The 27,152-nt window shown below is 40.0% G+C and overlaps 1 protein-coding gene across 1 annotated transcript; it reads left to right on the forward strand.

The window, feature by feature from the left end:
- The first annotated feature begins 674 nt into the window (after positions 1 to 674).
- Positions 675 to 26,005, forward strand: LOC113945502 (ADP-ribosylation factor-like protein 8B). The gene is made up of 7 exons (XM_027639741.1): positions 675 to 1,025; positions 4,767 to 4,847; positions 16,724 to 16,797; positions 17,182 to 17,275; positions 19,384 to 19,451; positions 22,789 to 22,859; positions 25,607 to 26,005. The coding sequence occupies exons 1-7, from the start codon at positions 837 to 839 to the stop codon at positions 25,654 to 25,656; spliced, it is 627 nt and encodes a 208-aa protein (XP_027495542.1). The 5' UTR covers positions 675 to 836; the 3' UTR covers positions 25,657 to 26,005.
- The last annotated feature ends 1,147 nt before the right edge of the window (positions 26,006 to 27,152 follow it).

The following is a 27,152-nucleotide window of genomic DNA, read 5'->3' on the forward strand; positions in this document are numbered from 1 at the left end:
TATCCAATGCGGGCAGAAGATTCCTGGTGAAGTGGAATGTCCTGTCATTGGCCACAATACAAAACTACTGTCACCAGCATCTCTTGATGCAAGGAATCATATTAAGCATGACTCTCCAAAAATTGTCACAGGAGAACAGAAATAAAACCATGGTAAGCCCTGAACCTGAAAGCCTCTCACTACACGACGAACAATTCAACAAGAGTTTCATGGGAAGAGTGGAGGTCCTAACCCAGGGGTGTGAGAACTGCCACCGCTGGAGGTGAAGGACCTAGAAAATCGGTCCTGTCAAGCAGCCCAAGCCCGACAACTCTCGTAAGCCGGTGCTGCAAGCGCGGCCCTCGGCCACCCTTGCTGGATGTGGGATGCTGCACAGTCCACCCATGGCGCAGGTCTGCCCCATCCTGCCGCACTCCTCAGGGATCCGCTGCTCACCCCATGGGATCCCCGCGGTGCCCGGGGCCGTCCCGCCGCTCCCTGGGGCTCGCAGTGTCTCCGTGCGCCGCCTCAGGCCCCCAGGGCCGCTCACGCTCCCCCCGCCCGCCATTCCGTGAGGGAACCGCGCCCCCGCCGCGCCATCACCGCCCCCGGACAGCGCCGGCCCCTCGCAGGGCGCTGCCGCCGCTCCCCGCCCGCCCCGGCCGGGCCGGAGCGGCCCAGACCCCTCCCCTGTCTGCGGCGAGTGGCAGCGGAAAAGGGCGGCGGCGCCATCACGTGAGGGCCCTGCCTGGCGCTCTGCTCTCCGCGGAGCCCCGCCGCCGCTGCTGCTGGTGCTGCTGCCTCCGCCGGGCCCGTCCCGAGCCCCGTCGCCTCTCCTCGCCTCGCCTGGCGCTCCCATGCCCAGCAGCGAGGCGGTGCCGCTGGGGCTGGGCGCCTGCCGCAGGTCGGGGGCGCTGGGCGGCATGCTGTCGCTGGTGGCGCGGCTGCTGGAGTGGCTGCGCTCGCTGTTCTGGAAGGAGGAGATGGAGCTCACCCTGGTGGGGCTGCAGTACTCGGGCAAGACCACGCTGCTCACCGTGCTGGCGGTACGCGGTCCCCGGCCCGGGGCAGGGCAGGGGCAGGGCGGTGCGGGGCCCGCCGGAGGGGCGGCCGGCGCGGGAGTGATGCGGGCGCGGCCGCCCGGCAGAGCTGAAGGGGCCTCCCGCCCGGAGCCACCGCTCCGCGCCCATTCCCCGGCAACAAGTGCGGGCTGTGCCGCCGCCTGTCATGGGGTACCGCGGCGATGCGGTGGGATGCGGTGGGAGGGGGGCGGGCGGCAGCATGGGGCAGCTCTTGCGTCGTTTGCAACCTCGAGAATTTCACAGTAGGCTCAGGTGGGTGTGGAAGTGTTTTCAGAGAGAGAAAGAAGATATCTCCTGTGTATGACCGCAAAGCGTGCCTATCTCGGAGCAGATTCACGGGCATGGGCTCTTGCTGTGATCCAGAGTTGGCTTTTCATGGCCAGTGTATCCCTAAATAAAACATTTTGCATCCCCCAAGGCCACAACTTGCCTGTCACTGAATTTTCTCCTCCTATCAGTTGCATCAATATTAATGCCTCCCACAATTCCTCCATAGCTCTTTTCCAGCATTCAAGCCTGATTCCAGCGTTCCCTGTGGTGATGGCCTTGCAGCCTCTAATACCAACACCTACCATGATATTTTCCGTTTTGTCACCATGCTGAAATACGTTCTTCATCTTTGTTTGCTGTGCCCTCCAACCTGCATTTGGGTCCATCCCAATGATTTCCATTGGAAGATGAAAGCAAATATGTATATGTTACTTGTGCTTACTGCTAATCGTGAAGCTTAGTCCATACCCTTTTCTGCGAGGTGATCTCTCTTGTGAGGTGGATCGCATGGTCACCTGCCATGAGACAAAAGTTCCCGGATGTTCTTCAGTCCTTATCTTGAAAAGCTACTAGATCTTAAATCAAAAGCAGACCAGGAAGTGTGTGGCCTAAAGTCAAAGAGGTTGAGACAATGAAAACATGAGTATATGGTATTTGTTACTTGCTTTTGTATATGATTATAGATTAAGGGAAAAATAGGAGATTATGCATTAGCATGAGGGAAGAAGCAGGAGAAAAAGCAACGCAGTAGTGCAAGTGCTCAATGAAAATATGTTTTGGGTGACATCAGCAATCAGTGAACAGAAATACCAGTGTAGCTGGTATTTTAGTTGGTTTGTTAGGCACTCGGTACCACAGGCCTCAGGGCTTCTCATGTCCACTGGAAGCGTGCATCTCACAAGGCTGGGCCTTGCTGAGGAAAGGGAAAAAGGCATGAGAGATAACATTGCTTCTTGGATTGTTTTCTTGAACAGAGCAAAGAAGAATAGAGCAGTTCAGAGACTTCAGAAGTGTGTGCTGTCAGTTTATTCATGTTCATCCACTCCCTTGTACTATACCATCTGTGGAATGGTATCATAGGTGTTTTTCTCTCATGCTAATACCTTGAACACCAGAGCACTCCTGTTACTGCAGGTCTTATTTTCCCAGCAGATGTATTTGCTTAAGAATATTCTACAAGGCATTCATGTTTTCTGACTTGGGGAGGGCCACGGATTGCAGGTTTTGTAGCTTTTGAATCTTTCAATCTGGAGATGACATGCCATGATAATGACCGAAGAAAAGTGTTTGGAGAATTTGGAAAAAGTTATTCAGGATAAGGCAATGGATGATAGCTTACTCTTGAGTACTGTTGATACAGGAATGGTAAATAGATTGGGAACTCTATATGTGTTTGTGTATATGTGACTAGAATATGACAAGATGAAAATAACTGTTGTGAAATAGTGGCTACTTAAAATGCAAGCTGCAGTGGATCAAGAAAAAAATTTATAGGAAATGACTACTTTTTTCCACTTCACAGTAGCATGGAAAGATCCTATCATACTAACACTGAATAAACACCCTTTGAGATACTCTCCCCTCAAGAGTTTGAGCCATATTTAGTCCTCTGTTACAAGTGAAAACCTTGGATAATGTCACTGCCTTTTACTGTGGACATGCACTGATGTGATGGAGTAGAATGTGGCCCATGGTTGTTGATATGGTAGGGGGTAATGACTGTGCTCATCATCAGTTCAATATTCAGCAACTTTTAGAGGACATCACAAACTTCTTAGCATCAGTTGTTTTTCATCTGCATCAGGATGTAATCTGTTTTTTACTGAGATATGACAATAAACTTTTTTGCACGTTTTATATATTCACAAAAATACGTAATTTGTCATGTAAAAGCTCCTTAGCAAGCAAAATGGAACAGATTTTTTTACTTTATGGTGCTTACAGCACTCAAAACACTGTAATGAGAGCTGTTAGACTAAAGTGGGCAAAAGATTCAACCTATTACTTTCTTTTCTTCATTGTGTGGGAAAATAAAGAACTGAAATATAATACTTTCTTTGTAGCTAGTTCTGTTCAACCAGAATGTGAAATTTTTACAGGACAAGTCTGAAATCCAGTGAATGGGTTGCTAATTCTTTACATTCTGTCCTCAACACCAGAGCAGTTATGATGGTTTGGGGTTTTTATTTATTTATTTTTACCTTCAACTTTAGCGTATTACGTATGATGTATAATTTACTGACAAAAGCAGAATCCTGACTTTCTGTGAGTTTGTTTAAACAATAGCCTTCTGAGTCAGCTGTCTGATTTTCCTGTCCTTGAGTAATGATCCTACTTTTTCAGGGTGTATGTGTTCACACGTGTTTATATGTCAGTCCTCTGCAAATAAATGTACTTCATAGGCTGCATCCATCCTTGCCGATATACCCATATTTTCTTCCAGAAAAAAACCCTAGGGCACACGGAATGAGTAGGTGAATATGGGCAGATAGATGCAGAAGGGCAGTGGCAAGTCAAGAAGGTCCTGCTTTGTTTGCTGGATGACTCGAAAACCAGGACAGCTGCATAGGTTGCAGAGAGTGCCTGGGCCTCTATGTAGATGTACGTTAAGTAACTAACTGCATATCTTATTGTACCATGCTTGGGAGACACAATAACCTGTTAATGATACATTTTTAAGAGGAAGAATGAATAATGAGTTATCTACTTAGATTTGACTTTGTCTTTCTCCTCAAAAGCTGTCTTCTGTAGTGGGTGGAAGTCTGTAAGATTCCTGTTGGCATGATGGCAAGTCTCTCTGTTGTGAAGATATTTCTCTGTACTGGGGAAGGCAGCACTTTGGTTTTATGGTTGGTGGTTTATGGTGTGCTGAGTTAGTATGTTGTATTCTTTTGTCTTAATGTCATTCTCATCTTTTATGGGGGGACTCCTCTGCTCTCACCTACTGAGGAAGAAAGGATTACGTAGTACTCTGTATAAGTAGTCCTTCGCTATTTTTTATATTTGAAGTTAAACCATTGGTAACAGTAGTAAGAAACTGCAGGAAAATATCTTGGTATAGTAATTCTTATAATGTTTTATCATATTGTGGCTTGAACTAGATGACTTTTTACAGTTTCTTTCAACTCAAGGCATCCTATAATTCTATATTTTGGCCATGCTCTTTCTGATTTGCTGAGAGATCAGATGAAGAATTATCTGAAGTCTCGTGGTTTGTGGGGTGATCTTTGTTGCTGAAGAGAATAAAAGATCATTTAAAGGGGCTGAAATGAGCAGTGACAATGCAGTAATTGAAGTGCTGGCCAGTGGTCTTGCTGAAAATTAATGTGATATTTTACAGTGTTGTAAAATAAAAATTTTTAGATTGCAAATGAGAACTTTTCTTGCTTGTATCAACTGTTTTATAATAAATATAATTTTGGTTTTGTATTCTAGTCGGGGCAGTTCACAGAAGATATGATTCCTACAGTAGGCTTCAATATGAGAAAAATAACAAAAGGAAATGTTACCATAAAGGTAGGTTTGCATGTTCAAATTAATACAGAGTGAATAAATAATGGAGTAATTTCAACTGGAAATATGAAAACATAGGACATTTTGTTTAAGATTATAGGATCATTTCTCTGTTTTTGTAGCTCCAGAGTAACTTCTTTTAAAGCAAAAGAAGTTACTTTTTCTGTTACATTACTCTGTTTTGTTTCATTATATTCCATGCCAGGCAGAAGCTTTGTTGCACTCTTTTGGGCTAGAAAGGTCATACAATTTTGAGATACTAAGGTAGCTGAGTTGACTTCTGAGGGGGAATCTCTGCTCTCTCCCTCTCTCTCCCCCCCCTCACAACTCTAAGTGAAATCTGAAGCAACTTGACTCCTAACGTTCGTATCTCAGCGGAGAGTGCGGTTTAGCTCACAAGTTAGCTATGCTGAAATAGAACAGCTGATGTAAGTCAGTTGTTAGGGCTATAGAGAAATAGAGATGATGCCACTTCAGTTGAGATACATGCCATGCGCATCAAAGTAGAGATAAGTCACTCCAGTAGCATTAAGGCACTGTGTTGTTTCATTATGAAGGGAACCTGATTGGTTAGTCTCAATCAAATTCACAACTTCTAGCTAAAATTAGGTCAAGGGAATATAGAATTTTGTCTTTACCTTGACTTTTCCTTCCTTTTCCAACATGTTTTTTCTTTTCTCCCTCAGTTCTGTAGATACTCTTCCTCTTGTTTGGTATGACTCCTAAACCTGTGAGGATTTTCTGAAATTATCTGTAATGTGAATATGAGCAGTAGTTCACTGTCTACCCATTCTCTCTAAGCAGAGAGCAGGTAAAGGGTGGCAAAAGGTCATAACTGATTTCTGTTGCTTGGAGGATGTTAAAGCTGAACTAAAAAACCCTAAACCAAAATCGATGATAGTAGTATAAATACTGTGACTACCTGTCTGTTTCTGGTCTTAATATCTTGCTATACTTTTTCAAGATTTCACATGATTGTAGGACCTTCAGCTGCACATTTCACTTGTGTATCTCCTTCTGTGTTACAAACTTGCAGAATAATCAACAGGTTCCTCTCTACAGCTGCCTGTATGTTATAGTGCCTAATAAGGTAGTTTTCCTTCATCCTTCTACACTGGTAGCCGCAAACTTGAGTACAACTACCACCACCTGTTGCCAGAGGACTGCCAGAGTTACGTGTTTGGTGCCCACACACAGACTGCTCTTGGATTCAGATAGATTAGGGACAATATTTAAAAAAGACGTTTAATGCTATGTTGTTAGGATTTATAAACTTTGGATAGTGTTAAGTTTTCTAGTCCTTATGATGAATTCATGATTCATGTTGCTTATGAAAGAGAATTTATGGAGGAGTGTTGTGATCACCGGTACCAGAAGAACAGTCTGATTGATGTGCTAATTCTATAGATTTTCTCCCCCAATATTCTGTTTATTACACACAAATTATCATGTACACTAGCTATGACAGCAAATCAAATAATGCATTTACAATGGAAACATCAGAAATACCACCTTACAAGTGCAAATGTATCCTGTGGCCATCCCATGCAATGGCAGAGGGACCAGGACCAGTAATGAAATTGTGATTAGCATTGTGATACAAAGCAACAAATGCAGACTCACAAGCAAAAGCTGTTTATTTGAGCTTAAATAGTCAAGCTGTCTTAAGTTTTCACTTACTCAGAGGTATTTTTTTCTTACTGTTTTTTCAGGCATGCAGGTGTTACTATCCATCTGCCTGAGCCTTCCACTTTCTTTCAGAAGGGTACATTTGTACCAAAGCACTACCTTCCACCTGAGCTTTAGCAGTGCTTCTTAATTCATCCAGGAGAGAATTCTGTTTTGAATATTCCTAAATGTCAGTTTCATACCCTTTTTATCTCAGCTGCCTTGGTTTACCACTGATCAAAGAAGTCCATGGATACCACAGTCACTAAAAAAGTTAGTGAATTCAGCCATAGTTCATAAATAATTCACAGGAATAGGAATTTCCTTTCAGTTCTTTTGTTTTCTGTCTTTTGCCTAAAAACAGTGAGGCCATGATTTATATACAGAAATCATAAGGATATTTGAGTGCCGTACCGATGCTTCTGCAGAATTGTCAGATATGTAAGAAAATTAAGAAGTTGTTGGTCATTATTAAACTAGACAAAAGTCCTTTGTAAGTAGGCAGAGTCTTCAAAATAAATTATTTTTTGAGCCATGATTAGCTCAAGAACAAAATGACTAATGGTTTGTACTGGAGATTTCTGCACAAAGGATATTAGAAGATTAAGTTTGTGCAGGGAGGGGAGGGTGTGAGATTCTGTGGAACTGTGCCTTGTTTTACACCTTGATCTCAAAAGTAATTTTATATATAGTTGTTATAATACAATTTTAAAAATAAGGAGATAATGCTAACATTAATGTGTTTGTTGGTTTCAAGAATGATACTTGGTTTGGAAGCCAGTCTGCACACAAAAATATCTTAACAAGTTCTCTCAGTCTCTCTTCTACAACACTATACAGTGAAAGTAAGAGGTGGAGGGGAATATGACTCTTATGTATAGATGCATATTTCCTTAAAAGCCTGTCAAGATGAAGTACTTGTATGTTACTATTCCTGTATCTGGGTTAAAATATTGCAGCCTAATTGCTAGATAAAATTTCCAAAATTATTTTACTGTGAGAAGAATGACATCATTTGCTGATAAGTTGATGTCTGAGGAATGATGAGGGGGTGCTCCTTGCTAGAATCCTCTTATGAGCTATTTAGAGCCCAGTAACAAGGATTCAAAGTGAAATTTCCTTTAACCTTTTTATCTCAACAAAACAGGTTACCTTTCTCATAGAAATATTACAATATCCAAATGTCAGCTATTGAAATTCCTGGATAAAGTGTTATTTTACTAAACCTGTGAAGTTCTTTAGATGTGAAGGGAATGATCTCGATGCTAAGCAGAGATTTGACATTGTGTCTGACCTTTTTCAAAGGTTTCAGGGGACACTGCAAAACATAATCAATTAAATTTACTATAAAAGTGAGGCTGAGAAACCATCTGGGTCAAAAAGTCATCAAATGAAAAATTGGCATTCCAGAAGTGAAAGATTGATCACCTTAGGCAAAGTAAGTTGCAACACCAGCAAGTAGGTGATTGTAATGCTTTATCTGTTTTTTCTTGTGTTTTGGGGTAGGCCACTAACAAGGAAGTACTGTGCTAGTGCAGTGTCACCGCCTGGTTTTTTTACTACAGTTCCATATGCAGATTCCATACAATTCCAGAACGTAGTCTGATTTTGGCAGTCGTTTGCAGAAGCCAGTAGATTTATTCTCATTATTAGTCTGTAGTCTTAGTGTGTAAAAGTATGGTCACTGGCATGCCTCTGTGTATGAGAATTTATCTGAAGCACGCTAAAAGAAAAACACTGATGTATGAAAGCTGAAATGTTTCGTAGGAAGATGTCAGTGTCATGTGCTCTTAATTGAAGTTGAGCATGATCAGAAATGTAAAGCTGTTAGCTTTAACCATAAATTGTCAAATTTTTGGCTTGTCAATATATTTAGTAACCTATCACCTGTTATATCTGAAACAAAGAGGCAAAAAGGAAAGATTTTACCACACGGTATTTGAAATCTAAGCAGGAAGCTTTATGGGTTTTGAGGTTGTGGTAGAGGTATTAGAATACAGGATGATTTCTAGCATCAAAATATCTAATGTACTATAACTTAGGAATCTATTAGAACTATTTTGATGAAGTCCATTACAAAACTGATGGCTATCATTTTTTTTCCCAACAAAAAAATCTAACTGAATTACTTTTAGATTTTAATTCCAAACAAGTTTTGTTTGCTGAGTAATTTGATTTTGATGGATTTTCTGTATTTTTGGATTTTCTCAGTATTAATAGTCCTTTTGCTTTGGTGAGATTTACTGTTCAACAAGGTAGACAGCAATTAAAAAAACTTATTTTAACAAACCAGGCTTCCAGGGCCTCAGAAGATGTGCATCATGTTTTAAGTGATTGTGAAACTCCAACTAACCAAATTTATGATGGCCTTAGACTAGGTTTAAAAAGGAAATAGAGCACCACAAGGTATGCATACGCACAGATAATGCCGCAGCTTCATTTTCCTTGCTCTTGCACTTGTTTTTCTTAAAATTGCACTGCCAGGCAGATTCTGCACAGCCCGGTTTTTGCGGTACCGAGGAAGTGGAGAGCAGATGCTCAGGGGACCGAGCTGCCGGGGCTGGATGGTCACCCCGGCTGTCACCACTAGATGCCAGCGTCCCTCCACTGCATTCAGCGCGGGCCCGGCTGCAGGAGGGCGATGCCGGGCTTCTTGCTGTTTGCTCTGGTGTGGCAGAGGGGAGGGGAAGGATACCGGCTCTGTGCGTTCCTCCTCTAACTTTCTTCATTGCAGCACTCCTCCTCTGGACAGTAGCGTTTTCAGGTCTCCACACATCCTCATACAAACAGAATCTTACTGCTTTGTAATGCTTAATCTCACTATTCAGGCTGTCTTACCTGTCATGCCTTCATCTTGCATGTCAAGCAGTAATACAAACCTCTGTGTGTACTCCCTGTATAGCTCAGCAGTGTTGCAGCACATACTGGCTCTGTATGGCTTGGGTCACTCTGAAAAGGCCATGCCATATCTGGGCTGATTTCAAGTCAAAGTGGCTATTTCTATAAAGAGGAGTTTTTGCTGAATGTCCCAGTGATTATCATAGTTGTGTGTAAGAAGAACTGTATTGGTGGCTTCAAAAACGACCGTGATCCACAGCAGGAAATCCAGTTACTAGTGATAAATCCCAGGGATTGTTTAGTTCATTAGTGACCCGGATGATGGGACAGGGTGCACCCTCAACAAGTTTGCTGGTAATACAAAACTGGGAGGAGTGCCTGGTACAACAGAGCGTTGTGCTGCCATCCAGAGGGACCTCAACAGGCTAGAGAAATGGACTGATGGGACCCTTATGAAGGTAAAAAGATGGAAAGTACAAGGTCCTGCGGCTGAAAAGGATCAGCCCCAGGCACCGCTACAGTCTGGCTGGCTGGGAAACAGCTTTGCAGAAAGGGACTTGGGGGTGCTCATGGACACCAAGTTGGTCATTGGCAAGCAGTGTATCTTTGCAGCAGAGAGATGAAACCAGCAACATCCTGGGGTGCATTAGGAAGAGGTCTGACAACAGGTCAAGGGAGATGGTCTCTCCCTTTTATTCAGCACTGGTAAGGCCATACCTGACGTGCAATCCAGTTTTGGGCTTCCCAGTACAAAAGAGATGTGGAGCTACTGGAGAGAGTCCAGCGAAGAGCCATGAAGATGATTAAGGAACTGGAGCATCTCTCATATGAGGAGATGCTGAGATATCTGAGACTGTTTAGCCTAGAGAAGAGAAGACTCAGGGAGATCTCATCAGTGTAGCCAGAAGATGTAGCCAAACTTTTCTCATGGTGTCTAGTGGGCACAGACTGAAATATGAGAAGTCCCATTTAAACCACAAGAAAAAGCGTTCTCAGTGTGAAGAGGATTGAACATTGAAACCAGGCAGGTTCTAGAGACTCCATTCTTGGAGGAGTCTGCTCTAGGTGACCTTGCTTTGACCAGGAAAAGTTGGATTTTGTAATCTTATGGATTATGCCTCAGTGGTTCTATGAGGAGGAGTTAAATGAGGGTTAGAGAGTGGCTCAAAAGAATAAATGCGGAGCGTACTTGGAATTACTCAAGGATCAATTAAGAAGGAAAAGTATGAAAGTACTTTCCCCTCTGATAGTTTGAGAAAAGCCTTGGAGGCTGTATCTGTGCTGGGAGTTGTGTGCTGCAGAGTGTAAGACAGGATGACACATTATATAGGAGCCTCAACAGTGGTCCAGACACTTGTGGTCAGAAGGCAATGTCATCAGGCAGAACAGGCAATGTTGAACGTTTCACCAGTCATTCAGAATAACTGTTAGGACTCCTAAAAACCAGGACTGAGAGTTGATCTCAAGGGTGAATCAGATATTTACCAAATATCTTAGGTAATTGCCTCTTAAAATTTGTTCTTCCGTGAAGAAGGTCCTATAACATCCCTTGTTTTGCACAATGTTCTTTCATTCGTGTTAGAAAGCTCTTGTCCTAGTATCTGACATGAGTTGCTGTCATCACAAGCTCAGCTGCTTTTTTCTTCTCTTATAAACCTAGCAACCATTTCCTGGGAAACATTATGGTTGTGCTCCCCCCTCTTCCCCTCTGTATATGTCATATTGTCAAAATCTCACCCTCTCTTATCTTATCAGGAGAATCTGAAATTTGTCTGTGTTTGTTCTATAGACTGATTCTCAAAACTAGCATAGAAACCTCCCTGACACTGAGGACAGGGCAGTACATACTTCCAAAATTGTACATAGGATGCTTCTGATAGTCCATGATGATTTAACATCTGCAGCACTGTTACAATCTATATTTAGTTTGTGAACTACTTAAACTTTTTGTCCTGCACCTCTACCTGGTAATTATCTATTTTGTGTGGGTGCATTTGGTTCCATTGGTGCTTTGTGTGAAATTTCAGCTGCCTTATTTCAGACCATTCCTCTGTCTGGTCCACATACTTTAGGATTCTGATCTCTTCTTTTTATCCGCTCTCAGATTGCAGTTATCTGCAGCTTATATAAACGCATGGTGTGTTCCAACATCCTGTTGGGACACCTGGGAACCATAAATACCATCCCTGCTTAACTCTGTCTTCAGCATCTTTGCCTCATTGCTAAATACTGTGAATCTGTCAGGATTGCTCAGACTTGAGAGGTGAAGGATAAGGAGAATACACGAGGAGAGTGCCAGAGAGCTGTGGGGTTAAATCTGTCATGGGAGAATGTCCTTTTCTTGTCCTATCTACCAATATTAGATTACCTTTTCCCAGCACATCTCTTGGATTTTCTCTGATGTTGAGCAAATACTAATTTTTGCTTTCATGATTATATGTGTTCTTCAAGGACAAGGAAAAATAGTAATCACTGCAGTAGTTATTGATTAGCTGTTTTGAGCTATCTATGTCCTTACCTCTGGTCTCCTTGCTTTCAGTCTTCTAAGTGCAAGTTCTGCCTACAACTTAGAACCTCTATATGCCTGCTTTCACCAGAACCTTTTGGACTATGATGTCTAGAGACTGATTCAAGATCATGTGAAAAGAGGGTACAGAGGGTGGCATGTGGTCATACAGAATCAAGGCTTTCTGCTTTGCGGAGGACACAATATTGAGGGTGGGATGGTTTGGCTCCTTGTGTGTGTTCCCTGGTACTCTCCTGCCTGAGAACCCAGAGTGAAGATAAGCACCACGAGGTTCAGAAAACAGTTTCTAAGAACAGACTTTGCTTTTGTGTCCTGTTTAAAATCTACCTGTTGATCCTTCCAACGTTTTACCTTCTGTCTGTGATAAAATGGCAGACCATTGAGAAATACTGTCTCCTGTTAAAATGCCTCTGTGCTTGTTGTCAGGAGTTGAAGATACTCAGGCATTTTGTGTTGCAAGTCTATTTCCAGTTCTTCAGTGAAAGTATGATGATTAAATTAAATAATGATAAACATTGAAGTTTGCATATAGATCTTTTTTTTGTCTAATGTGACTAAAATAAAATACCCATTGATATTTTTAAAAGTTGGACTTTATTGCCAGTGAGGAGTGACAATAGGGTTCTTTAAAGGGCCAAGACTGATTTCAAAGACCATAGTGTTCTGGGAAGCATTTCCTGCAGAAAATGTAGCCATGTAGCATCCTTTTGTCAGCTTTAAGAGCTGTAAATGTAAAGGCATTTCCAAAATATAGGATGATAGGTAGTAAGTATTCTAAAATAGTAAGGTATTCTAACTTCCCTAATAAATTACGTGGCTGGTACTACAAGTAAGGTTCTGTAGTTTTGTATACATTGGGCAATTTATTAAAAAAATTTTTAGGTTTTTTATTTTTCTGTTTATTAGACGAAGAAGATGATCATTGTTAGTTGAAGATTCCATCTAGAATAGGTGACTATTTAGGATTTGTCTCCACTGAGCTTAGCCAGGTGATAAGTAAGCCAGCCTGAGCCAGTTGTCTGAACTCAGTCGAGAGCAGCCTGTGCTTTGCAGGAATGGTTCACCTGGTAGGCAGGGTGGGTGAGACAGATAATTTCCTGCTCTTGGTGCCCTCTGAGCTCTTCAGTAGACACAGAGGAATTTTGGTCACTTGGATTAGATGCCTACATTTTAGGTGTTTTAAGTCCCTGTTATTACATATTGATTTGGCTATCAGTGCAATGGCTGCTGTGTGTGCTTGAGCTCGTTGGTCACGTCTTAGCACCTGGAGCCTTGTGTGTGTACAACATGGTGGTGTTGGATGTTACTGGTGCCACCTTATTCTACCTAAATACTCTTCTGTGTTTACGATTTCCTTACCTGTTTGTTCAGGTTTGTTTTTGTGGCTGATACTTTCTGAATACTTCCAAGAAGAAAGATACATTTATGAGTTCAAGTATTTGTAGTGTTGGATTCATCTTGCAAGTTAAGATGCCTGAATGTAAACAGTTATATATCTGCAATGAGGTTTAAGCTCCTTTAATGATAGTCAGAGGAGCTGTAGTGAGTACTGTCAAGCCTAGAGCATAATTCTGTCATCCTGAAGATGTTACATCTGATCAGCTGAATGGCTGTCTAGACTTTGCTGACTACTGTGAGATTGTAGGTACTGAACCCACGCACTGACATCAAAATACAAATGTGTCATTGTACACGTCCCTGTCCACAAGAAATATCCTACCCAGCATGTCTGAAAAAAGCCATGTAAACTGACATCTAGAAAATACTTTTCCTGCAACTTTCTCATGAACCATCAAGCCTTCCCACAATATAAGCTAATTAAAAGAAACACAGCTAGAGTGTTAATGAGCCTCCCTGTAACTGAGAACTTTCAAAAATCTTCAAACCTGTTCCTCAGCTGCATTTTTGCTCAACTGTCATGATAAAACTCTTTGCAAAAGAAAAGGATCTGCTCCTTAAACATAACTAGTTAATAAATACTATGGTCAACAATGATTCCATGATCATGATCTAGTTTACAGATTAAAACATTGCAGTTTTTAATGAGAGTGTAGACCTGCAACCACAATAAGAATTACTATGCTATAGGAGTAGACAGGAACAAATAAAATAGTGATTTATAAAATGCAGTACCAACAAGATATGTACCCTTGAGATTGAGCCTGAACAACTCCTTGAGATTTTGATCCTGTGAGGAAATGGTACCGGCTATCAAAGACACGTTTTCCTGATTTGGTTTGGTCATTCTGTAGATCTTTTATGATTCTTAAAATCAGCTGGTCTTCTAAGGATAAAATTACCTCTTAAATATTCTGAAACTTTTATTCCTGAGAGACCAGTGAAAACCATAGGAGAAATTTGGAGTCCAGTCTCTTTTTAAAAGCACCCAGACAAAACAAATTTCTTTTTAAAACTAGCTGTATGTTCAACTGTTAAGGTATAGCCTCCTGCCTCTCCCTGTTCACACCCAGAATATACTTTTTACCTGTGTATTAAATATTGGGATACAAAAATAGTTGATATGGAAAACACACAAGGCTCATGCAAGAAAACTTCTTTAATACTACGACCTCTCCTTTCTGGGTGCCTCTCGTATTCTCACAGTGCTGCTGTCTGTTCAGTCATGTACTGTGAAAATGCTTTGGGGCAGCAATTTGTGTTTCTGATAAAGTAGTTAACTCTCTCATTGGTTATTCAGTATAATAAAGAGTATTAGGAAGTTACTACTAGAACCGTTTTGGTTTCATAGGCAGAAAGGTGAAGTTTTTTTTTCATTTCATGCATTAATTTTCTTACCCTATTTCAGATAATTATAGATTAATATATTGACGTAAACTGAGTTCCCAAGCACTATTTAAAACACCTAGTCTATCTCGTGTCCTTCATGTTGTATTTTAATGAATGGCTGTAAGCCTGATTAGAGAAACTGACTGGAAATCACTTATATTTCCATTGTTTCAAGGTGACTTTTTCTCCTAATGAGAGTAATCTTGTTCTGCAATGCAGTTTAATACAGTAAGATACAGTATATCATCAAACAAGGACAAAACTAATATTTTTTTATCTTGTATTATTTATTTTCTGAATAGTCCAGGCTACATAATCTTGTAGATTTTCATGGCTACCAGTGTTGCAAAAATCTAATCTGACTACTGGCCTGCCCTGTCCTCTTTCCCTTTCTTTTTTCTCTGATCTACCAAGAAAATAATTTAGTTTCTTTTTCCAGACACACAGATGTGCACCAGATGGCTACAGATAGTTTCAAGGTCCTGATGAGTTATTGGAATAATTAGTGTTGGTATAAGTTTTGTCATCTAACCATAATGCTGAACTGTGTACTCATCACAATCAAGCTTTTATAATATAAGGGTTAATTTTATTAAGACTTTTGAAACCGTGCGTCAAATGTCAGTGCAGATAATAATTGATACCCACTTCATGGTCAGAAGTTCCCTTAGCTCTCTCATATGTAAAATTCTTGATCTTACACAGAGGATTAAAGGCAATCTACATTTAGGTGAAATACTAATTTTATGTCAGAAGGAACAGTAAGATATCAATCAGGGATTGATTTTAATGGTGAATTGGGAAATATTTCTTTCTAAAGTATGAACATAAGATATTGAAAATTATACAGAAATTGATACATAAATACCATTTATGAGCCATGAAATTAAAAAAATAGTGGACATTAATTGCAAAAGGCCTTATCCCAAGGGTCTGTTAAGTCTAACTCTTTTGTGCAAGTCTTTGTTGCCACAGCAGGTTTATTACATTTGGATTTATAGTGTAAATGTGAAGACAAGTCCTAAAATTTTGCTTCTCTGTATATTATTTCCAAATTCAGTTTCTTCTGTAATGTATATACCTCCTAGATCTGGTATATGGTATCTATTGTTTTGATAGCTAAATCTGATTGAAATAAGAAATAATTACTTCTGACTGTCCTTGACAGAGGAACAAATCCATGACTTATTTTTCAGTGTTCATCACTATTTTAATAGGTGTGTCACTTGTAACACGACTGTCTTTGGATGTAGCTGCAACAGCTACATTGTCACGCAGCCCTTGCCTGCATGATTTAGTTATGTTCCCTGGTATTTTGATCTGGAAAGCAGTTTTGAAACAAGATTATTGTCATCCACCAAAAATACTGAATTTTTTGCAAGTGAGACAGAATAAGTAACTTCTGTAGAGAAAAATAATGTGTTAGCCTTTTAACAATAAGGAATTTTGTGGGATTGCTGGACACTAATAGCATGCATAAGTATTTGCAGGATTGGAGCTTTATAAAATCCAAGCAGAATTTGAGCTTTTTTCCCTTAAGGGTCGCACTGCTTAATCACTTGAGGCCTATCCTATACCACTGTTTCCTTTCTGATTCTGATCAGTTAATCCATGTGTCTTTTAAAGCATATTTGATGAACAAATGGGAGAGCTGTGAAGGTATTGGTGCTCCCTAGAGTATATCATCCCTTATGTGGACTCAATCTGCTCTCCAGCCAACTCTTTATTTAATATCTGTTTTTAGCCTGCTGAAGGTCTGATATATTCTTAACTCAGGTCTCCGAAGCCACATTAAAAAGTGAGTGGGAAAGGATAAGATTCTTCAAATGGATATTTGGAGCTTTTGATGTCACAGGACTGACTTGCTCTGTGAATGTGCCTGTCCCTTTCCATTAACTGGAAGGAGATGAGAAGACCAGTTTCTTGAGGAAAGTCGCTTAAAAAATTTTGGCATTGGCAATACAACCTGCATGCTGCATGTAAGAGTTCATTTAATCTGTTGTGTAACTACTTTGTAGTTGAAAATGTTTTGGGGCTGTGGTGTTCTTACCTTTTCCAGGTATGGGACATTGGAGGACAGCCAAGGTTTCGAAGCATGTGGGAGCGTTATTGCAGAGGAGTCAATGCAGTTGTGTAAGTTTTCTTTTGTATGCCTACAGAAAATGTACTCTACAATATATATTATTATAGTATTATATATTATATATAAAAATAATATAGATAAGGTTTTCCTTCTGTCCACCTCCATTACATAAGAACACCCAATACAATGAAAGTAGTGTGTTTTACACATCCAGCAACCCAGACATATGAGTAATTGCATATTCCAGGCCATTTTTTCCCCACAGGCTGTATTTAATTCTGTTTTTTCCTGTATCAATAAATGCAGGGTTTATACAACTCAGGACTTTTCTAATGCTGTTGTCAATATGAACACATTTGTCACATTTCAGATGTTTTAATGCAACTTTCTGCAAGTAGTGGGCAATACTACGAATAACTACGTTCTCGTTGCAGTTACATGGTGGATGCAGCAGACTTAGAAAAAGTAGAAGCTTCAAAGAATGAGCTACACAGTTTGATAGATAAGCCACAATTGCATGGAATTCCAGTAAGTATTTTGATTATTATTCTTACTGGAATGTAGACAATAAATTCTCATGAATTAGTTCCTCTGGACTCTTGAAAATATTAAATTAAATATGATGCAGCCTTGATACATTGAGCACTATTAGAAAAATTATTGTGTGTTTATATGTTTTCTTGTCTAAAGGTCAGAATAGATTTGGAAAAAATCTGTTTTCGTGTAGTATTATCAGACAGTAATTACTTTGAGTCAGTCCCCTTGTTGGCTGGGTTCGAACCAGTGATCCAGATATGTTTCTGAGGCATGTTTCTTAAGGCATGTGAGATTTGTCTTCCTGCAGGTTGGCAGACACTAATATAAGGTAGTGTCCTGTGTTTCCAGAGATTGTGTAGGAGCTTGGCTTTTTGTGTGTCCTGACTTTTTCTTGACTAAGTTTTTCAAACTAAACTGTGTGGAAAAAAAATGCAAATAAGCATCTTTTCTTCAGTAGGAAGCATCAAAGAATAATGTATTCAGCTGAAATTCTAATGAGGAATTATGGAGGTGGAGACTAATGTTTAATTAAATGTAATCTACCAGTTTAGAAATCCATCTGGTTAATATTGGTCTTTTTGTTGACATCACCAAGCAAGAGCTCATACCTGTGATTGTAAGAAAGAAAACAGTAGTACATACAAATGAGGAAGAAATTGCTCACAACTTGGTGGCTCTTTCTTGGCCCCTGTTTTGTAAGCAATTATTTGGACGCTTGGCCACTGGAAGTAATTGAAGTTATCTGAGGATGAGTAGACAGACTGCCAACATAAAAACATTCTGAGAATCAAGATCTCACACATCCATTCTCAAAGGAGAATTTTTCAGGTGACTATCTTTTTTTATAAGGTTTGCTGTTGTGATTTTATATAGTAATTACCTATTGAACAAATCCTACAGAAATCTATAATCATGCTCTTTGTAGTGAGTGACGTTGCCTGTCCTTTGTGCTCTCTTCAAATGCTGTTTTACTTCTCACTTTTCCTTCCAGAAATGATAGGTCTCTTGTATCTTCAGAAGTATTTAATTAAGTTCCTTGCCTTTTATATGTTATAATACCACATTCCACATGCCCAGCCTGACCAGCATGGTAATTTCCAAGGTGCAGTGATGTATTTTTTACTTACTTTTATTTCATAGGTAGTAACTAGTATTGAACTTCCTTCAATTTATTGCACTCAGGCTTTGGCATTATAGATTTTGAAGTAACTGTATTAATTTGAGACTGCAGGTAATGAGTTTAATATATTCTAGGTTCATGGGAAATAATGGGACAATCTTGACCTAGAAAATTGTAGCACATCTGGAAAACATTAATGCAATCATAATTAGAAAAACCTTCAATTGCTTACTTTATCTTAGAATGTGCTGAACCCATTTATGTAATCTTCATTTATACTTGAAGCCTTAAGAATTACATAGGAACTCTGAAGTTCCAGCATCTATTCAGTAAATTATCTGCATTTCTCAGACTTCTTTCCTAATGGCTTCCTTTCAGATTTCTACCATGGATGCTCAAAGTAGAGGGAGAAGGATTGGTCATTTGGCTTGTGCTTGTGTGATACATGGTTCGGATGCCAGGCTGTTTAGTATTTCAGTGTTAAAAAGCAGGGAAACAAAACTGTAAAGAGAATCATGTGTGGGTCTTTAGGATCTATCTAGCCTCTGCTGCTGGGGACCTGCTTTTGATTCACATTAGTCTGGTCCTGTGAATTGAATGTCCATTGGTGCTTAAGTGCACCTCGTGCATGCTCTCTTCCACATTTAGTTGCATGCAATCTGTTGCCATCCTATAATGCAATCCAGAATGGAGGGATTCACTTCCAAAGGAGACTTCTGACAGTAATACACCCAGAAATAATTGGATCCAGTTTTCAGAGGTTGTGCATTTAGCATCTGGCCCTGACTAAGAGTGGAATTTCCATGATGCTGCCATAGTCATTGGTCATTTTGAATATGTCCTCTCTTACATTCTAAATACTTAGCTGCAAGAACCAGAATAGTTCTTCATATTGGTAGAATAACCAACAAATGGTTAAAGACAAAAATAAACTTTTATTACTTGTGGATTTAATATACATATGAATTATTTCTTTCAGGTGTTAGTTCTTGGAAATAAAAGAGACCTCCCAGGTGCACTGGATGAGAAGCAGCTAATTGAGAAATTGTAAGTAAGTGACTTGTGTAAAAAGCTGAGGCACTGTGAAATTTGATATGTAAGAGAAAATCACTTGAAGTCTGTGGCAATAACCGGCTATAAAAGATTCCATTTTACATTCTCAGATATTCCACTTCAAGCTCTGGTGGCACTTGACATGGTGATCTACACTGATAACTGACTGCAGTAGATTTGAACCTTTCCTGATTGTTGTTTCAGTTGTGTAAAGTTGTTTCAGATAATCCTGTTTTTCCGTCATTGTAGCTACAACTGCTATGGATGGTAATAGGGTCACTTAGACTTTTCAGAGTATGTTATAGTGGCAGTTTAATGCTTGAATGGCATTAGAACAGAACCATTTCAAACTACTGCCTGTAAATTTGAGGAATTCAGATATTTTTGGCATATATCCAAAACATACACTTATTCACTTATTATTAGTTTCAGGATTACTGAAACTAACAAACTGATGGATTTTAAGGGTAATTGTAAAGGAAATACACAATTTTGTGAAAATGGCCAGTATTGCAATAATTTTGTAGAATAAGATTCTGTGTCACAAGTCACATAATTTTAATTAGTAGGAGTGAAGTTTTGGTATAGTAAGGATGGTCTGAAGTCTAGACAGCTAAACTGGGACTCACAGAATAGCTGAGGTTGGAAGGAATCTTGAGATCATGTTGTCTACTCACCTGCTCAAGCAGAGCTGTTTGCATCTTAGAGCTAATTGCCCTGGACCATGTCCAGGCATTTTTGAATATCTCCAAGGATGGAGACTGCAGCCTCTCTGGGCAACCTGTGCCAGTGCTTGTCACCCTCAAAGGTAAAAAGTGTTTCTGTGTGTTCAGAGAGAGCCTCCTGTGTTTCAGTTTGTGGCCATTGCCTCTTGTCCCATCACTGGCCTCTGTCTTGTTTACAGCCTCTCCATCAGATTTTTGTACACATTGATAAGATGTGGCTCTCTAAGCTTTTCTTCTCTAGGCTAAACAGTCCCAGCTCTCTCAGCCTTTCCTAATATGTGAGTTACTCCAGTTCCTTAATGATTTTAGTAGTCCTTTATTGAACTCTCTCCAGTAGCTTCACTTCCCTCTTGTACTGGGGGGCCCACAAGTGGACGTGGGTATAGCCTTATCAGTGCTGGGTAAGAGGAGAAGGATCATCTCCTTCAGCCTGCTGGCAGCACTCTTAATGCACCCCAGAATACCATTAACCTTTTTTGCCACACTGCTAGATCATTTTCGACTTGGTGTCCTTTTCTGCAAAACTGCTTTCCCAGACAGTCAGCCTCTGACATGTCCTGGTGCCTGGGATTGTTCCTCCCCGAGGGCAGAACCTTACACTTCCCCTTGTTGAGCAGCCCATTTCTCCAGCCTGTGGAGATCCCTCTGAGTGGCAGCGCGACCCTCTAGTGTATCAGCCACTTCTCCAGTTTTGTGTCATCAGCAAACTTGCATTCTGCCCCATCATTCGTGACAAATGAAGATGTAGAACAGGATTGGACACAGTATTGATTCCTGATGTACACTGCTAATCACTGGACTCCAGCTGACCTTCATGCCACTGATCACCTGACTGTTCAGCCAGTCTTCAGTGCACCATCTGCTTATCCAGCCTGTACTTCCTCAGCTTGTCTATGAGGATACTATGGAAGACATTGTCAAAAGATATACTGAAGTCAAGATGCACAGTATCCATTGCTCCCCTATCACCTACCAGGCTGTAGATTTCATTGTAGGGGGTTATTGTGTTGGTCAAGCATGCTTTCCCTTTTGTGAATCCATGCTGACTACTTCTAATGACCTTCTAGTCTGTCACATGCCTGGGAATAGTTCCAGAATTATTTGCATCATCACCTTCCCAGGAATCAAGGTGAGGCTGACTGTCATGTACTTCCCTGGGTCCTGATTCCTGCATTTTCTGAAGAGTGACATTTTCTTTTCTCCACTCTTGGGCACCTCTCCTAGTTGATGTGATTTTTCAAAGGTTTTCAAGAGTGTCCCACAATTACATTAACCAGCTCCTTTATCTCTTGTAGGTGCATCCCACTAGGGCTGACAAACTTCTCTATATCCAGTTTGCTTATTTATTCCTGGACCTGAGCATCTTCCATCAAGGGTACAACTTCCTTGCTCCTGATTTACCCTTGGTCTCTGCGACCTGGGATCTGAAGGCTAATCTTGCTAGCAAGGGCAGCATTTTAATGTCCTGTGTAAACAGGTACTTGTCTTATTGAGCAGTGGGCCCACATTTTCTTCTGTCTTCCATTTGTCACATATGTACTTAGAGAAGCCCTTCTAGTTTCCTTTGGCATCCCTCATGAGGTCCAACTTCAGTTAAGCTTTGGCTGTCCTAACTGTGTCTCTGGATGCTTGGACAATGTTTCTGTATTCCTCCCAGGTTACCTGTCTCTGGTTCCACCTTCTGTATACTTCCTTTTTATTACTGGGTCTTACCATGAGCTTATAATTCATTCACTTAGTGCTTTCTGACTTTTTTTCTGGACTTGTAAGGATGGATTACTCTTAAGCTTGGAGATGATCTTTGAGTATTAATCAGCTTTCTCAAACACTTCTTTGCTATAGGGCCTTACTCCATGGGACTTTTCCAGGCAGATCCCTGAAGAGGCCAAGTCTACTGAAGTTCAGGGAAGTCACTATTTAGTTGTCTTCTTGATTAGAGTCTCTTGTGATCTCAAGACTCTTTCCTTCTCAGTGCCTCCACTCCCTATCTGCTTCAGGGGCATAGTCTTTTTTGTGCATATCTGTGTCACTTGTGTGAGGATAAATAAATGAAAAAATAACAAAGTGCTCAGAAACTCTGAGAGGGGAAATTCCCAGAAAGAAGTTAATTAAATAATCAGTTTCTTCCTGAATGTAGAGGTATCCTTTCAATAGGAATCAGGTCTGATATATTAAGTATGATATAGTAAACATCCTGAAGATAAATGTAGTGATCATTTGAGTACTGTTACTTGATTATGAGTTACTGGAGATAAGAACTCTGAATTCTAAGTGAAAAGAGTAAAAGGTGAATGATAAGACATGGATAATACTTGGTTGCCAGTACAAAATGTTATTTTTAGCTCATGGATTTCTGTGTTTTTATTACGCACTATTACAGTGACTTAATGAGAGATTTGAATTTTTGTGAAATGACTTTATAACCTTTTAGTCTTTATAGTTTTAAGAAATATGTGGTTTTCTGTGTGGCATATTTTAAGATTTAACATCTGAGAACATCTGAGAACTGAACCCACTGAGTAAAATGCAGAAAACTTACATTTAATGGAAATTTGTTGTCAGTTTTTGTGGCATTATAACAGTACTTACTATTTTTGTTTCTGTAGAAACCTTTCAGCTATTCAAGACAGAGAAATCTGTTGCTATTCTATTTCCTGTAAAGAGAAGGATAACATCGGTAAGGTTTTTCCAGCATCATCAATATATGCTTTGTACTTTGGATCAAATCTTAAAAATGTTGATGAGATCTGAGCATCTACCTTCAATATCATTTTACATTGAAAGATATTCTGCAAATACTGTATGCAACTGTATATGTTTCAACCTAGAATTATGTGTAATTTAAAAGTAATTGTAGAATTATCTAATTCTATGAGAAGTTAATTTGACAGGGACCTTGGAAAAGCATATTTAAAGCCCATAGTAATTGAATCCTTTACAAGAAATCTGTGTTACTTTTGAAAAAACAGTGGCTGCGTACGAAGACCTTGCAATTTTTAGGTGATCCTAAAAAAAATTATGTATTTTACTCCATACAAGATTTTACTTGGTAAGCAGGTTTTACATGCATGTGGTTGTATGGTGGTGTTTGTCGAACTGAGGGCATAGTGCTTTTGTCCCATTGGAGATGAAAAGGATGTATCCTGTAGTCAGGACCTATAAAAGCCCCATGAACTTGTCCTCCATCTGTCTTTGGTTTTTTGCATTTTCCTGTCTCTCCTATCTTCCACTTTCCTGTTCCCTTCCCTCCACAGGGCAGGAGAAGGGAATGAAGCACAGACTGAGCCAGCAGCAGCAGCAGCAGCAGTTGCCTGGGAGCAGTGCTGCCTCTGTGCCACCCTCCTTCTCTGCATACTGCTAAAACAAGTGGTGCTGAATGGGAGGGATGCAGCCTGGGTTCATATTTATAGCTGCTTCTTGGGAAAGCCAGACTTGCTAGAAGAGGTGGGCAGCTCTGTAGGGCTCAGCTGAATGAGAGACTGTGAGAGTAGGAGTGGGAGGAAAGCCAGTTTCTCTCAGCAGCAGGGGAAATTTCCATCCTACACAGAGAGAACCAGGTAGTGGAGATGGTGAGAAGACTATGCCATTACACCTTGGTTCAGTGAGCTGTGGAAGATTTCAGCTCTGTGCAGAGACTTGTTAGGGAGTGAGGGCTTCTCCTCGAAGTGGTGTATGTGATTGGGATGTGTTAGTTTGAAGGAGACCAGCCCCAGGTCTGCTGCAGCTTGGGATGCAACTATTATCTCAGAGCAAGGGGAAATACATACTTCTACACTGGGGAAGATTAGGCTTCAGGATATAAGGACTGCAGAAGACAACGTAGGATAATCTCAATAGGTGAAAGGCAGTGAAGGTGGTTGAGTTTTTTGAAATGCTGTGCTTGATCCTCATCACATTGGCAAGACTGCAGAGAAGGTTCTCAGAAGTGGTATTGTGACTGGAAACTGGCAAAACCAGCTTAAATTCTGAATGAGTCCTGGAGAAAATAGGTTTTGATCCTGGTTCATTTCTATGGATGTCCTGGAGGTGAAAAGCATGCAAAAAAAAGGATGCTAAAATTTGCAAACAAGGAAATAATGAAAAGAACGATCATGAATGCAGAACTGTGTAGATCACTTACTTGTGGAAGTTCTGGGAGTAATGATGAAAAAGACTCAAATCCTAACTGAGAATTGGTCAAGCACCTTCCAGTGTAACATTATGCCTAGAAACACTAGCCTGGTTCCTGAATATTTACCCAAAGAAGTAATAAATGGGAGCAGACTGTGTATATCATTTGTGTTTGGAACTGTATGGGCATTGCTGGAGCAGTCTGTGACATATTTTGAGGAAGCCCTTGAGAAACTGAAAAGAGGTTGAACAAGAACCTAGAGAGATCAAAGGGCTGGAAAGTATCATTTATAATGAAAGACTATAATGAAAATATATTTAGCTTATTAAAGTGATGAAACTACTAGTCTGTTAAGGAGAAGACTGGGAGCTGTCTTCTTCCTATGCATTTTTGATTAATGTCAGTGCAGTTGAATGAGATGATACTTGCTTTTCAGTGCACACTGCAGCCTAGCTAACTGGTCTCATCAGGAGGTGTAGGTGTAAGGCTGCCAGTTTCTGTGTCCTGAGAGACTGTGGAAGATTATTATACAGTTATTAGCTTTGCTTTAGATGCTTTTGTTTGCAGTCACAGTGTCTAAGCTGTTCTGCAAGGATATTCATGGAGTGCTGTCTTCAACTAAGTACAAATATGGCAACAAATTCCAATTTGAGGGCTAGAGCTGTTGCTGCCCCCTGACATCCTTCCTGCCTTCCTGACAGATGTTACTGCCTTGAGGCAAAAACATCTAATCTACTCATGAATCAGTTTGTGAACTGCTGCAGATTTCAGCCCAATGCATTAGATTGCATCAGGAGGGGTGCCAATTTCAGCTATCAAATTTTGGTCCAGTGTTGCTTGTCTTTCAGAGACCTTGGAGTCCAACAACCTGCCTAAATAACTTTCTAATATATTGTGTTTAATATATTGTCACATGTTTGCCCTTCTCATTCCTTCTGTTTGTGTATTTCTGCCTTTGTTCTCACATTGCATTTCATTCTAGTCTGGATTTTACAGTTCATTTTATGGTCATCTTAAATCTTTGCTTTTTCAACAGTCCCTCATCTGTGGCTTAGAGAACTTGATGTCAGTCATCATATTTCAAGAATACAAAATGCACATAATTTAAAAACATTTAAAAAACCAAGAAAAAACCTATCTAGAGGTTTAAGTGCTGAGCTTTAATTATGTATAAATGAGAGCCTGTGGTTTCTAGGTTTTGTTTGGTTGGGGTTTTTGTATTCCTATTAACCTAACTGTAGTGTTCTGTAGTGCTTCTACACTCTGCAAACAGGCTGTTGAGTTTTTCATTTTTTTTTCATCTGTCCCGGCAGACATAACATTACAATGGCTTATTCAGCACTCTAAATCAAGACACTGTTGAAGAAAACTTTAGCTGAAGATAACTCTTCACCAGTCACTTTGACTCCTCTCAGCTGTACACAACCGAAAAGAGAAAGAATGCAACTGCGTACTACCAGGACTCACTGTGGTCGTATTTGTTAACAGAAGTAAATCTGAATTGTAGCTTGTCTCTCTATTTTGATTGTTTTTTGTTTTTAAATCAAGATATTTGTCTGCCTTGGTGAAATTCCTGAACGCCTTAATGCAAGCCTGGAAGAAATCAGTACTTTTTTGGGCTGAAATGTTTGAGTTTATGCATGCAAATTGTCAAAAACATAGTAATTTTTTTCTAATCTGAAACTGAATAAACTGCACAATGGAAACAGAAATGACTGAAGTTTTTTTAATGTAGCATATAATTATTCATACAGAATGTTTTCCCTGAAAACACACATAGTTAAGTATCAATAGTCAATTAAAACTATAATTAAGAGCTTCTTATTTGAACAAAATGCTGATACTCAGAACACTTTCAAATACTCTGGAGAGAAGTTATTTCCAAAGTCATGCATCTGTAGTTATTTAGTTTTTCCAGTCACTAATGTTAATTATTTATATGAATATTGGTTTGGAATTGAAAAATAAATCATATTCTAGACAATCCTGTCCTTCTTTATTGAGAGAGGAAAGAGTCTAGAATTGCAGTGGATATTTTTCTTTCTTAAACAGAGAATGAAATAGAGATGGCAGGTGAGATCATGTGCATCCTCTCTGACATTATTAACCCCAAATGAATGGATTTCTTAAGCACTTTTACTGTAAATGAAATAGTTTTCATGGTGTTTCTGGAGTACTCTTTCCATTCCTGAACCTGTAGAATTTTCAAGCATACAACCTAAAATAGCTGGGCACTGAAGTAGGATTAGTCCTTTTGAAACAGATTAAAGAAGAAATTCACTTTTTAAATTTTGATGCTTTGCTAACATCTTACACATACCTGCTTCCAAGTGCTTCACTTTAAAGGCACTCTGATGGGAATTTTTCTGTGAGTTTGTAAATTCTATTAAATATGGAAAGTTCATGTCAAGAAACAGTAGATAGATGCTCAGTGGCCAAGTGTTTCAAGGACACTTGCAGATCTAGGAGGGAGAATTGCCAGCATGGTGTTCTAAGATGTGGTAAATTGATGGATTGCTGTGGTATTGAAAGTGTTATAAGTCATTTATGCAGTTCTTGCACTTAAGTACATGAACTATAAAAATAGCAACATTTTTTTGTCTTGTCTGTTTGAGGGTGCTTTTGGGCTGGTGGCTCTGATAAGCTGCTAAAAACATACGGCACAGACTTGATAAAATCTTTCTTGAGTGTCACAGGAATGCTACTACAAACATGATAAGTCAGCTTATAGCACTTATTCATAATGTTTGCAGTCTTAACTTGCAGAATTTTGGCCAGAGCGGCTCATTGTTCTGTGGTAACGTGAAAACAATTGGACTAAGTGCTGAGTACTCAATAAATAAGTAAATGGTGGATGCT

The sequence above is a fragment of the Corapipo altera genome, unplaced genomic scaffold (genome assembly GCF_003945725.1).
Source record: "Corapipo altera isolate COAL_440 unplaced genomic scaffold, ASM394572v1 1b, whole genome shotgun sequence".
Taxonomy (NCBI): Eukaryota; Metazoa; Chordata; class Aves; order Passeriformes; family Pipridae; genus Corapipo; species Corapipo altera.